The 13484-nt window shown below is 43.0% G+C and overlaps 2 protein-coding genes across 6 annotated transcripts in view; one reads left to right on the forward strand and one right to left on the reverse strand.

Moving 5' to 3' along the window:
* Positions 1–11147, reverse strand: part of homer2 (homer scaffold protein 2) — a 26946-nt gene extending 15799 nt beyond the window's left edge. The window contains exons 1-2 of one of the 3 annotated variants that reach the window (XM_037979803.1): positions 11000–11147; positions 1507–1663 (exon numbers count right to left, since the gene is read on the reverse strand). In XM_037979803.1, the coding sequence (XP_037835731.1) occupies positions 1507–1663; positions 11000–11001 (159 nt within the window). In that variant the 5' untranslated portion in view covers positions 11002–11147. Of the gene's footprint in view, positions 1–1506; positions 1664–10404; positions 10878–10999 lie in introns of those variants that run through there. The other 2 variants (XM_037979802.1, XM_037979804.1) reach the window with 2 other exon arrangements.
* On the forward strand, positions 10267–13233 carry ramac (RNA guanine-7 methyltransferase activating subunit). 3 transcript variants are annotated; one of them, XM_025002611.2, is made up of 4 exons: positions 10280–10424; positions 11233–11299; positions 11484–11654; positions 12794–13233. In XM_025002611.2, exons 3-4 carry the CDS (start codon positions 11488–11490, stop codon positions 12975–12977), a joined length of 351 nt encoding a protein of 116 aa, XP_024858379.1. In that variant the 5' UTR covers positions 10280–10424; positions 11233–11299; positions 11484–11487; the 3' UTR covers positions 12978–13233. The 3 variants fall into 3 exon arrangements, with proteins under 3 accessions (XP_024858380.1, XP_024858379.1, XP_017295955.1); XM_025002612.2 differs by lacking the exon at positions 11233–11299 and having other exon boundaries at positions 10267–10424; XM_017440466.3 differs by lacking the exon at positions 10280–10424 and having other exon boundaries at positions 11214–11299.
* The last annotated feature ends 251 nt before the right edge of the window (positions 13234–13484 follow it).

Below are 13484 nucleotides of genomic sequence, written 5' to 3' on the forward strand. Positions count from 1 at the left end.
TCAGCTTTAACTCTGCAACCATTTCCAGTACAAAGGTCAAACTTCAGAGGTGGACTCCTCTCGTGTATAGGACCAGCCCTTTATGATTCCTGTCTGCAACTGATCAGCTCTTGGAGCCATCTTGGTTCAGCACGGACGCACACCTTGGCAGGCCCCGTCAAAGTTTCTCCAGGAACTTTCTAGTTATTATTATTATTATTATTTAAAATGAACTGTTAGGAGACAACTTGTCTGCACCAGGAGTTGGTGTAAAAACAACAAATAAATAAATACACTGAATTAATTGTTCAAATTTGCTCTTTTTAAACTTTAATTGTTAAAAAAGAAAACCATGAAAGTAGTTTAATTTTAAAGAGTTTGTCGGATCCATCAGTGCTCAGACGGCACGTTGGGGACGACTCTCAGCTGTAACCACGCCGACTGTCAAACTGACCTTTTTGGTGTTTCATTAGATCGATTAGCTGTGGCGGCCATCTTGAGTTAATCAGCTGTTGACGTTAATCCGGTGATTACCGTTCAATGGGTGGGGAGATATTTTGCTCACAGACAAACCCGGTCTCGGTGAAAACGCCGACAGGAAGTGTTGGCTGTGACTTCCTGCGTTCAGTCAGCTGTCGGCAGTAAAGCTCTGTAATCCTAATCCACTCCGACTGGAGCCTCAGCAGGTGAGCCGTCTGATTTAAGACGGCAGGAAAACATTCTGGCTCCACAGCGTCGGCAGAGTGATGCTGCTGTCATCCTTCTCCTCCGGCATCGCCATGGAAACACAATCTACTCTTCCACTCATCTGAGGAGGAGGAGATGGAGCCCAACTCTTTCAGGTCCTGTTTTAAACCACTGAGCCCATCAACACAGACCTAAAAGTCATTTAGGCGCGAACAGAAATAAGGTTCAGGTTTTCAGTCAGGATAGTTTCTGTCGAAGAAGCTTCAATAACCCCGAGAAACGGAGCAGAGGAGGAGGAACGCTCACATTAACATGCTCCTCGAGCGCCTCGGCTCACTTCTAACATAACCTCGTCTTTGTGTCCGCAGACGAGTTCAACTGTTGGCCAGGATCTGAGCGCGCACACACACACACACACACACACACACACCTGATTATCTGCTAAAATCAGGGGACATCTGAGAATTGTCCCGCTGACAGAGGAGACCTGGTCGGTGGAATAAAACGAACATGCTCTTCATACTTTTAGCCAAAATGTTTGTTCCCAGCTGCAGGTTTGTGTCAGGATAAAATCAGCATAAAGGGATTTTATTTTTTATTGTTTGAATGTTAAACTTCTTTAAAATCTGCTTCAGCATCCTGGCTCTATTTATGTCTTATGTTTCTTTTAGTATTTAGCTACCATTCTGCTACTTCTAGCTTCTAACAAACCTTTTAGCTAGTCTTTGAATAGCTTTAGCTTTCAGCTCTTTTGCCTTTTTCCGTTTCGGCTCGTGTTTTGGTCCTTTGGGCTTTTAGCTGGCCTTTTTCAGGGACGTGTTTTTAAGCTGAAACACACACCTTGGTTCCGTCCACGCTGATGATGCGGTAGCTGTTCCGGGAGCTGTCGTAGAAATAGGAGACGGTGACGGCCTGCTTGCTGGCAGGAACCCAGTTCTTCTTGGTGGTGGGATCGATCTGGAAGACGTGGGCCCTGGTGGTGTAGATCGGCTGCTCCCTGCAGAGACGAGGACAGAGACAGGGGGGGGGACAAAGTTACGATCAACTCTTAGCCAACAGCCTCCTAACACCTCGGTGTCTCAGAGTCCCGGGACAAGCTGCAGGTGATAATGTAACAGAAACCTGTACGGTAAATCCTGGAGGAGACCCGCAGCCATTAGCACATCAACACCGTCCCTCTCCGAGGTGTCAGTGACACATTTCTGCTCCTACGTGTTAGAAAGTGTGCACGAAGTCTGCTTTCCTGCCAACAAGGCTCTCCAGACAGGCGGCTACTCGTCGAGAAACAATCAAATAAAATAATCCAACCATTTCTGCACCAGTGTCATGTTATTACAGTCTGGATCCAGCTGCTGGCTTCATACTTCTCTTCATTAATCAGCTTTATTCCTAACATTTAGTTTGAGGGGGAAGTCGAGCAGCTCAGAATATAAAACCTTCCTAACGTCAGATCTGAGCCCACTGACAGCTGTCGCTTCTGAAGGTGAGGCCAGGTAACGGCCTGAAGAGCTCTGCTGGAAACAATTAGATGGAGGCAGGATGAGACGAGTCAGCAGAAACCTGAAAAAGGGACATGTCGGGAAAATAAAGTGCAGAGAAGACACTTTAAGAAGCTCAGCATCTGTGTGAAAAAACTCCTGAAATCATCTTTGAACATTTTACTGGTTTATCCTGAAACCTCACCTAATAATGTTTTACACACAGGAACGTCTGAAGTCGAGCTGAAGGAGTGAAAGTTGGTTTCATGTGGATGAAAAGTTAGATTTCTCCTTTTAGGAGCATTTATAATTAAAAGAAACTTACAATCTTAGACTCTCTTCTTGAATCTCTTCTGAAAAATGTCTATTTGTAACAAATATGGAAGCTAAGAAGTAAAATTTGAGTCAATCCAAGGTTGACAAAAGGCAGTTCAACCCTCCACCGGTAAGGTACGAAACGGTTGCCAGTTGTGAATTTAACATTTGCACATTTCAGTGCGGCCGCCATCCATGAACTGAGGCTGTGATTTGCTGCAGAGCTGTTGGATGTCAGTCAATTCATCCCGTCACCAAATCAGGACAGTTTCGTATCAGTAAGGTGCAAAATGGCCGCCACGCCTAATTACCAGACTTCAGCCGTTCAGACACCAGATCCCCGTTTCCCTCCTGCAGCTGCAGAGCATGAAGTCAGGCTACAGCCGTGTTCCTCCCTCTGTCACATCGTACCTTCGCAGTTTGTAAAACCATCTTGTTTTGGGAGGTTGCTGCCACAGATCTGTTCTCCTGCCCACATTCAACCACTTTTGTTTGTTTCCTATCCGGATTTAATCTTCTGGATGATCACAGGTACGGTTCGGCCCCCACATCTCAGGGCAGGAGAAATCTTAAAACGCAGCTCAATTCAAATCAGGCATTAAACTCCACGATCAGGTTAAGCTGTGCTTTCTCTGCACTTCATACAAGCAGCATCTGCTTCAACACCTGGACAGTCAACAGGAAGTGCTTCGGTTACTCGAAGTAAAACATTTAATGTGACAGAGCACACTGCATGGTGTGGAATCCAACACTTTATGAAATAAATGCAGGAAAACACAGATTTAGTTGCTGCATGGGTCAGAAGTGGGTCAGAAGTGTGTTGGAGCAGAGGAACAAGGAAAACCTGCAGGATGGAGGCCCTGAGGACCAGGATTGGTCCCCCCTGTCTTAATGGATGCAGCCATCCAACCCAAACAGAGGTTCTATATTTCAGAGCTGCGTGTGATTAGAAAATACAAACTCCTGTGGGTTCAGACCGTCGCTGTCTGCAGGGCGTTCATGTTTTAATAATCCCAGACAGACAGGTCAACATGCTGCAAATATTCATGAGCTAATAAAGCTTCGACTTCCATCCGGATTAGAGTTCTCAGACAAATGAAAGCCTAATAAATTTGCTGTCCCCTTTAAGCCTAATCTCCATCTTTATCTGCTTTGAGGGGAAAAAATAAAAACAAAACCCATTATACAGATCACTGCTGTCGCTCTCTGAGCACACACACACACACACGCTGACCTTTGCTGCGTGTGTGTGTGTCAGCCTGGCAGCAGAAGACAAGTGAATGGCCAACAGTGAACACATGGATGCTCTTACACAACTGTTGGTGAAATCTGCTTTTCACAGATAAAAAAGGCATTAAGTTGATTGATTTTAATTCACTAAAAGTCAAACAAACAAACATTCTGCTCCTGCTGAGTCCCGTCTGTCCCCATCTGCTGCTCTGAATAATTTACAGGTGTGTGTTTCTCTCAGGGGGGGGCAGGTCTGAACTGTCTGCAGACACACAAACACAACTGAAGGAATGCATATCGCCCGCCGACTATCGTATCAAACATCTAAACAGATCAGAGGATGACTCAATATCTGTCAGACTGACTGACTTGTAGCCCTTCGTGTGTCAGTTAGCTGTGGCAGCCATCTTGAATCAGGTTGCAGTCGTTCATCCAGTGATTCTTTGAGCGTTTCGTTAAAATCCATTCAGATAACACGGAGGGAGTTACACAATTTCTTCATTATTTAAAGTAAAACTGTTACTTTTGATTTGTTTAAACACTACCAACTCTAAAAGAGAGAATAAAGTGGAATTTCCTAACATTTCCAGCCTTTTACAAAGATAGAGCCACACTTTGAACTCATTTCACCGCACTGACCTGCAGGTATTTCTGGTTTTGTGGCGTCTTTTACAAATAAAAGAAAGAAAAACGTCTCGGTATGAGAAAAAACTGCTTCGTTCAGATTCCTGAGTTTAAGAAAACACAGCAGGCTAATTCTCCAACAAACATGTCAGTCAGAAACTGAGTCTGCAGCTTTAGACACAAACTGCAGGTTTTAAACTTTATCTGATCAACAACAGGAAGAAGTTCCTGAAAATCAACCAAAACCAGGAACCTAAACTGTATTTTTAGTCAAGAAGGTCTGAATCTGAAGCTTTTATAGATTTATTTATTCGTTTTGTCAGGGACGAATGATCCAACAAACAATCACAAGTTTGAATTTATTGTGTTTTGAAATATATCCAAACACCTCATGAATATTTGGTCCGATGTCCCTCAACAAATGTCTCCATGAAGCTCCCGGCTGATATCTGACCACTCTTCCTCCTCCTCTTCCTCCTCAGAGTTAATTTAAACTGGTTGGTTTCCTGGTTTCAGATCCGGCTTCAATCAGAGTCCGCGAATTATCCGTCAGGTCGAGGTCGCAGCTTCGGAAGACTGACGTGTGTTTGGGATCATTGTCCTGTTGGACCCAACTGTGTCCAAGTTCCAACCGTCCAGCTGCTGGTTTGAGGTGAAGATGAAAAGTTTGGAGGTAGTCCTCCTCCTCCTTCCATCCACTTTGTACCAACACCATGGTGGACACTAATGGACAGGGACACTAATGGACAGGGACATTGGTGGCAGAATTGAGTCTTGGTGGTTCCTGGGTTCTTCCTGAACATCAGAACCAGTTTCCGTCCATCAGAGGGACTTGTCGTATGTCCCAGGTCTTTCAGTAAACGGCTCAGACAAAGAGTTGGACACCATGTTTGGAGGAGGTGTGTTTCCAGCTGCAGACCCAACAGGGCAAGAATATGAATGAGTCTGTTTCCAGGAGAGGATCTCCTCATTCGTCTCCGTCCCAGTGGGACTCCATGAGGTCCTCAGCTGAATGAGGAGGACATCTCCTCCATTTTCAAACATCTGGAGGCAACAACACAAACCTGTTAAATGCAGCACTTTAGTTTTAGGGATGCGATACAAACTGAAGAAGACTTTCAAGCTGAAACCAGAAGCATTCCTCCGTCACCTGCAGTCATTTTACACGGCCGGATAATGGGCTTCAGTCTGTGTGCTCTAAAAAAAACACAAGGACTTTGTGTTTCCGTCCACTCAGGGAGACTTCAGAGACAAAAGCCTCGTTATTCTGGGTGCAGTTTGCTGAGGAAGGCTGGAGGTGAGACCATTTATCCTTCCTCACCTTCCTCACCTTCCCTGCTGCTGCTGACAGCAACACCTGGACACGACAGGAGAGCTTTTCTGCTCCGAGGACAGAAGATCTGCAGATCAGTTTCCAGGACCAACAGTAAACAAAGAAACAGCCAAGAATAAATTCATATCTGAACTGAGGCTCTGTTGCTGCAGAGAGACCATTACTGTAAAACCACCCGAGCTTTCACAGCCTTCGTGAAATGACCCAAACTTCAGGATTTCATCTGCATCCTGCCTCATCCTAACAAGGACCGAAGGAAGGTTTCACTATTATCATTAATTTAAAAGTTTCTAAAAGATATTTCTTCTTCATTATACGGAACTGTACTGAACAGCATCAACAGCATGAAGGAGGTTTTATCAGATGGGACAAGTTGTAATTTATTCACTTAAAATGATTTTGATTTGATAAAAGAGTAAATCCAGGAGGATAAATGGAAGATGACTCTCAGCTACTACCACGCTGAACTTCAGCTCAGTTTCTGTAAAACTGACCAACTTGGAGCCATTTTTGTTATCTTTGCTAACAGACAAACAAACTGCTTTCTGTCCTTTTAAACAAGTGAAGTCAAACTTCCTGGTTAGAAATGGAATCTTAAAGGATCAGATTTTAAACTGTTGATAAATTTATTAAACGTTTTGTTTGTTTTTAACCATCATATTAAAGCCGATCCTCCAGCTGAGCTTCAGTCTTTTCTCAGATTGTAGCTGAATCTACAGATGGCTGGTTAAGATCTGAGGTTAATCAGGAAACTGTTAAATGATTCATTACGAAAAATTATTAGTAGCTTTTTCCCCTCATTTCATAATAAACCTCTTCAGGAACACTGAACTCAAACAGTTAAATCACATTTAAGGTGCAAAAAGACACAATTTACAGTAACTGTGCTGTGAAATTATTCTACTTTCATTCATGTTTCTACCGGACCTTCAGAACCGGAGCCAGCAGCTCATCATGTAACAGAGGCAGCGGGCCAACATCCCGCAGGTTCCCCGAGAGTCCGGCTTCATCCCGCAGCAGATGGCCTCCTGGGCTTCAACCATCTGCTGAGGACGACTTCAATCCCCGCTCCCGGTCCTCGGGCCTGGAGGTTCTCCTCCAGACCGGAGACGGAGCTCCGAGGAGGCTTAAAGCAGCCGAAGGAGCCGCAGCCTAATCAACGAGCGCTAAGCCTTCAGCTGTGGTCCTCTGTTCAGGCAGGAGATTATCATCTCTGCCTGTGTTGGAGGCTTACTTTAAATAGCAATATGCTGATTGTGTCCTGGCCTGGAAACACACGGCTTCACAGCTTCTGTTGGACTGGTTCCACAAACGCAGAGCTGGAGCTGCAAAATGGCTCCTGAAGTCTAATTCATGCCTTTCTTTCTGCTTGCTGCTGAACAAAAAACAAAAAAACTGAGTTTCACCCTCATTATTAAGATTTAACAAACCACCGCCGTGCTTCAGAGGAGGTCGGAGCAGACGACCTTCCTCACGCTTCAACGAGGAGTTTCAGACCAATCAACACAGGAACGGAGAGCAAGGCATGCTGGGACATCCTGTCCAACCACTCCAACACGTTACAGTAAATTTAAACAAACAAAAATAACATTTTACCTCAAGTTTTCACCAAGTCTTTCATCCATTTATTGACTTTTTATTGAATTATCTGATTTATATGAACTGCTTCCACATATTAGAGTTTTGCTTTTGTTACTTTTATTCTTATAGAGCTGAGATGATTTTATTATATAAATTTTACTGTTTCCTCAGTCTTTTTAATGCTTTTGCAGCTTATTGTGCTCCTAAATTATCACGTTTACAGCAGTTTTCTTTTGTTTTTATCTGCGGAAAAAGAACTTTGTGTTGAAAACTGCGTCTTAGTTTGATTTGAAAACTACAGCCGTTAACTTATGTGGGTGAGTTTTACGACTGGTGAATAATCTACAACTTTGTTTAGGAGTCAAAGAGAAAGAGGACCGACAGTGACCTGAACACACACACACACACACACACACACACACACCTTATCAGCTCGGATCCTTTACAGCAGGACATCAGCAGTTTTATCAGAATCAAACATGTTGCACAACCCGGAGTTCAGACCAGACAGAAAACTTTTCTGGAACGATTCTGTTTTCAAAAAGAAACAAACATTTAAAATAAAAAAAGAACTTTCTTTGCAGAAAGATGAATATTCGTTGTGATGTTTCCTCAGAGAATACAAAGTCTGCAGCATTGATCACATCTGCGTTTGGCAGGAAGGAAAGTCGTCCAGGAAGTTGGTTTAATTTGTCCCAAATCTGGGATGAAAATCCTCTGAGGAGCTTCACTGATGAAGGTTTGAGCTCCGGGTCGAGTCAGAACCTCACCAGGATCAGAGTCTCCACCGTTCCTCGTTTCAAAGCAAACAGAACGAAACGTTGACCTCATCCTGAGGTAAACCGCTCACCTTTCTACGCCTGTTAGCAAAATCTGTCATGAACCAGTGGACAGAAGCTCTGAGGAAACCTCCACAACCTTGAGTCCACCACATTCAAGATGGCCGCCACAGCTGATAAACCTTAGCAAACACAGAAATGGCTTCAACTCAGGCAGCCTTACAGAAACTGAGCCACAATCTGATGTGGTAGTAGCTGAGAGTCATTTACAACAATCTGACAGGATTGTCTGTTAGCAAAATAACTCCTGAACCACTGGATGGATCTGAATCAAACTTTCAGGAAGTAATCTGCAACTGGTTCCCATTAGGAACCAACCCCATTCAAGATGGCCGCCACAGCCAGCTGACCTCAGGAGCAGCTAAAATGGATGCAAGAATCCAGGGTGGTAGTAGCTGAGAGTCTTTCTCTGAGCGTTAACAGATAGCTCATCAGATTGAGGCTAAAATAGTTTAAGGTTTGACTGAAACAGACGTTTCTCTGTCATTTCTCACCAGATTCAGAAACGGAGCATTTATCTCATCATTTAGGATTTTAAAACATTATTTTTTGGAGTTCTGCTGAAACAAACCAACAGCAGCTTTAACATCTCTCCATGTTGTCCAGACTTGCACCGGGGTCTTTAAAATGTTTAATATTTGCACCGATCTCAGAGAAAACAGTCCTCTCTGAGCCCAGACTGAGGCTCGGCGCAGACGCAGCCAAGGAGACGATCCGTTCCTCCTTCCAGAACGTCTCCAGCTGTCAACCCATACAACCGGTTGTCTCCGACTGAAACCGCAGAGCTGGAAAAATAAAACAACTTGTTTCTGTTTCTCTGTCGGTAGGTGTGACCTCCTGTCTTGGCCCGGCTGCCTGCTGCTGCTGGTCCTCCGGACCGGTTTCATGACACGACAACTCCTTCAAACCGGTTCGCTGACTGAGTCAAACTCAGGAGAGAACAAAACTGGTTTCACACCCAAGAATAAAGTGCAGAAAAAAACAATCCATTCTCCTCACTTTCAGTGTCATCTGTGACCATCAAGGCCTCATGGTTCAAGATAAATCGAGTTTGTTTGCATAAATTAATCAGAATAAGTGTCTGAGAGAAAGTACCTGTGATTAACCCGAATAAAACGGAGTGTGTGAAGGAAACTCAGTTGTGTATGAATCTGAAGTGAGCTGCTGATTGCATAACTGTGGCACTGAGCCACACAGTCAACACTCAGCACAGCAAACTGTGGAGGCAAAATAATGTACTGTTCCCTGTAAAGCACAGTGGGAGTACACACCACTACCTAGAGCCCTGTGGAAACACACACACACACACACTCCCACAAGTGCCATCTCTCCTTATTAGTGGGCAGTGTTGACTCCGACACTTCCATCAGAACCCTCAGAGCCACATTTACACAGAAAAACACTGAAAAATCTGCTCATAAATTACATTTAAAGTCAGAATTAAAATAAAAAAACAGCCCAGCAAGAACGACGCTGAAGTTGGCTTCCGATTTCACCTCAATAAAGGGATATTCCACAGATTTTTTAAAAATTAATTTAGGGTCAGCTCCAGTTCAAAAACTACAACACTTAAACTCTTTTAAACTGGACTAAATTATTATATATATCAGAAACTCTGAAATGTAGTTTTTGAATCGTGACCTCTGTATTGTATTTGTGGAAGCTAAAAAAAAAGAACAATTTCTGTTTTTATGGGGTTTTTTTTTGCATCTGGACCACCTAAGTTAGAAAACTACGAAACTGTGTTTTAAATAATCTGCTTTTAGCACAGAATTAATTTAGTCCAGATTTGAACAATCTAAGAGTTGACATTTTTAAACTGGATCAGATGTTAAAAACAAAAAAACTTTAACTTTAATAAACACAATAAAGCTTTCAGTGATCAATTTTATAACAAATATAGAATAAAGTAGTCTTAGTTTAAACAGTGTTGTTTATTTTTAACTAAACCACTTCCAGAGAGTAAAACGAGCATATAAACTGATCTTTTATTAATTGCACAAATGCAATAAGTTTTAAAGAGTCTGTTTTCAGTGTAGAATCATTTAGTCCAGGTTCAAACAATCGAAACGTTGCAGATTTTGATTTGGAGGTTAAAATAAAATTAAAAAAAAGGTGGAATAGCCCTTTTCCAAACTGAAATCAGAGGCCAACTTCAGCGAGGTAATCTCAGTGCCAGGGTCTTTCACGCGCACGGACACGCACCTATGATCAGCGATAATACAGTTACATTTACCCAGAGCTTGTCAGGAGAATGAAACAGAAATTTTGTTGTATTTTAGCCAACAGACATATTTGAGTCTGCTGGTGATGAGAGGCGCTCCCCGGGTTTACTCACCCCATTGCCGCGGACTTCAGGTACAACTCCTTTTAATAATCTGTATTTACTGCTCAGGAGGATTATATTTTATTAGTTAAAAGTCCTCAAGCTGTCAGTGGTCTGTAGAGTTCATAACCCCCTCTGCCAGGTCCGAGCAAGTCCTCCTGCTGCTGAGAGGCAAGTGAAATGTGAGAGCACTTCGGAAAACTCGATTCGCCGGGCTGTCAGGCTCGCTCCAGCAGAACCCCGTTCAATTCAGGAAGTTTTTTTCCTCTCCCCGCTCGCTTTTCCTGTTCTCGCGCGCGTGCGTTCAAATCCAGCGTCGGGATGTTTTTTCCTCGGTGTCCTCCGACATTCGGCGCGACTGAATTAAGTTTGCATGTCCCCGCTTCGTCGCTGCGCGGAGTTTCTTTCTGGCTCCCCGGCCGGATCGTGTTTCATGTGACGGGCAGCAGCAGCGACACGGAGCGGCTTCCACCCGCTCCGTCCACCGCAGCCGCCCACTCTTTACAGAAACATGCGGTTTCTGCGTGAAACCGCACCATCTCAGAGCCAGAAACAAATTAACAAAATATATGACCGTTATATATTTTCCCAACTAAAGTACACTTACATGTTTTAAGCGGCTGCGTTGATTTTCAGAAGCTTAACACAAATTAGACTAAATCGCCGCTGCAGTTAACAAAACCACAAATTAGCTTTTATTTTACTCTAAATGTGTCTCTTTAACTCAGCTTACATGAAATGTCCAAATAAGCGATTTTTAAATAACCGTGGAGTAACAAAAATTAATTACAGACAGGTGCGCACGCCCCCGGAACTGAAAATCGCATTTGCGTGTTCCAGGAGGAAACATTTCAGAGATGCTCTGCAGCGCCGTTGCTAAAACTGACAACATTCCCGTCGTTTAAAGGTTTGTTCTTAAATCTCATGATCTAAATGCATTTGTTATAGTTTTGTTTGTCGTTTTTAATTGTAATGAGTATGTTTTATCCCGGAAACAGGAAACTGTCTGTAAATAAGTTTAAAAAAGTATTTTTATGGGTTAGCAGCAGCAGCTAGAAGTAGCTTGATGCTTTTCTGACTTTTCCTCTCAGAATCATGGCCGAGACGTCAGAAAACCCGAAGAGCTACGAGGATCTGTTTGCTCACAGGTTTTCTTCGGAGGATGAGGAGTACCAGCAGTACCTGAGCCGACCTGCTGACCCCCCACCCGTCGTGGAGGACTGGAGGAGCCGAGGGGGGAACCAGAGAGGCAGAGACAACCGGTAACAAAAGAAGGCTCAAAGTCAGGCTGGTTCGTTGCAGAGGCGCTTCAATGTGGTTTAAATTAAGGATTAAGGATCTACTGAATGAATACATTCAGTTGGAGTCAACATTTTGAGTTTAGAGGTCAAAGTGAACACAATAATAATCAAAACAACAGCAAAGTGGCTTAAGTATGAGTCCAAAACAAGATGAGAACTACAAATATTATGTGGTTTAAACATAAAAGAAGAACAAAATGAACGCAAATACTGTTGCTACCCAAATATCTACAGGCCTGAAAAGATCATAAACAAAGTTGTTGTTTCTAAATGATAAATAAATAAATCCAGAGACTCAAACTTTGCTTTCTGTGAACTCATGTCCGGCTCCGTGTTGTTTAGAGACGTTCCCATCAAGATCTGTTTCTGCAGCGTCCAGTTTTTCCTTTTTTTGGTCTTAAACATCATTTTACTTACATCTTAAAGGTTTATATTTGTTTTTTCTTCCATCAACATTTTATATTTTTAGTTTTAATGCGTTTTATCAGGGTTTTGTCTGAGGGTTCAGATGTTTTTACGCTGGAACAAAACTTGTGAAAGAGTCCAGTTGTGCGTTTCTGAATGAAATCTTTTCAGTAATTCATTATTTTTAATCCACATAGGTCTAAAATAAATATAAAAAGTCTTAAATGTTTGTTCAGTTTTCCCTTTAAATGTGTTTTAAGTAATAATATTTTAGGATGCTCAGAGCAAAGATTTGTCTGTTTTTAGCAGAAGAAACTTGTTGATGTTAATCATCACTAAAGATCTTTTCTCTTCTGTTCAGTAAGAAAATCCAGTGATATAATTTCCTGTCACAGAAATCTGACTCGCTCCCTCACGGTGAACATCTGCAGATTTTTATTCTTCTGTCTGAATTTGTACATGTTAGCTGCTGGCTGGAAGTGTAATAAACTTGGACCGGTTTTCTCAGGGGAACACGTCTCAACACCGGATCGTTTGGCTCCAAACAGAACCAAGAGATCGCTGCTGTGGATCTTAAATGTTTTGGTTTTGTTCTTTAATTTCAAACATCTCAGTACTTCGAACCGCTGGTAGGTTTCTTTTTCTTTTTCTGTGTGTTCACTTTAAGACTTTATTTTATCCTTGCTTCCCTCCAGGTACCAGGACCGGCGCGGACCTCGAGGCCGGGGGTGGGGAGGGGAGCGCAGCTGGAGAGGGGACCACCGTGGGCAGCAGCCCTGGCCTGACAGAGACCGGCACTGGGGTCATGGGAGCGGGTATCAGTCAGGACCTCCAGGATACAACTCCCATCACCAGAGACCACATTATGACCGTTATTAACCCCTAAAATACATCGACTCTTCCCCGATTCTTAGAAACGATAAGCTGAGCCTTTGAGCGTTAAACTTCTTGTCAGTGATGATTTATTGTAGCCAATAATCTTATTTTAAAGCAGTTTCTGTTAACATCCGTCTGCATGTTTTATATTTGTGAAACGTCACAGATGAGTTTTGTTTCTGCGTGTTGATATCAGTAAAACTGGACAGTGTTGATCTCACAGGGAATCTGAAATTAAAGGAAAAACAATCGTAATTCAGCTCTATTTTTATCTCATCTAATTTCTCAAGAAACTGGTATTTTTCTAATAAATGTTTATGTTGTGATTTATGAAGCCTTTTTTTATTTGGAAGACCCAGGACACCCTGAGGAAGACCCAGGACACCCTGAGGAAGACCCAGGACACCCTGAGGAAGACCCAGGACACCCAGAGGAAGACCCAGGACACCCAGAGGAAGACTCAGGACACCCTGAGGAAGACCCAGGACACCCTGAGGAAGACCCAAGACA

This window comes from Kryptolebias marmoratus, linkage group LG15, assembly GCF_001649575.2.
Source record: "Kryptolebias marmoratus isolate JLee-2015 linkage group LG15, ASM164957v2, whole genome shotgun sequence".
Taxonomy (NCBI): Eukaryota; Metazoa; Chordata; class Actinopteri; order Cyprinodontiformes; family Rivulidae; genus Kryptolebias; species Kryptolebias marmoratus.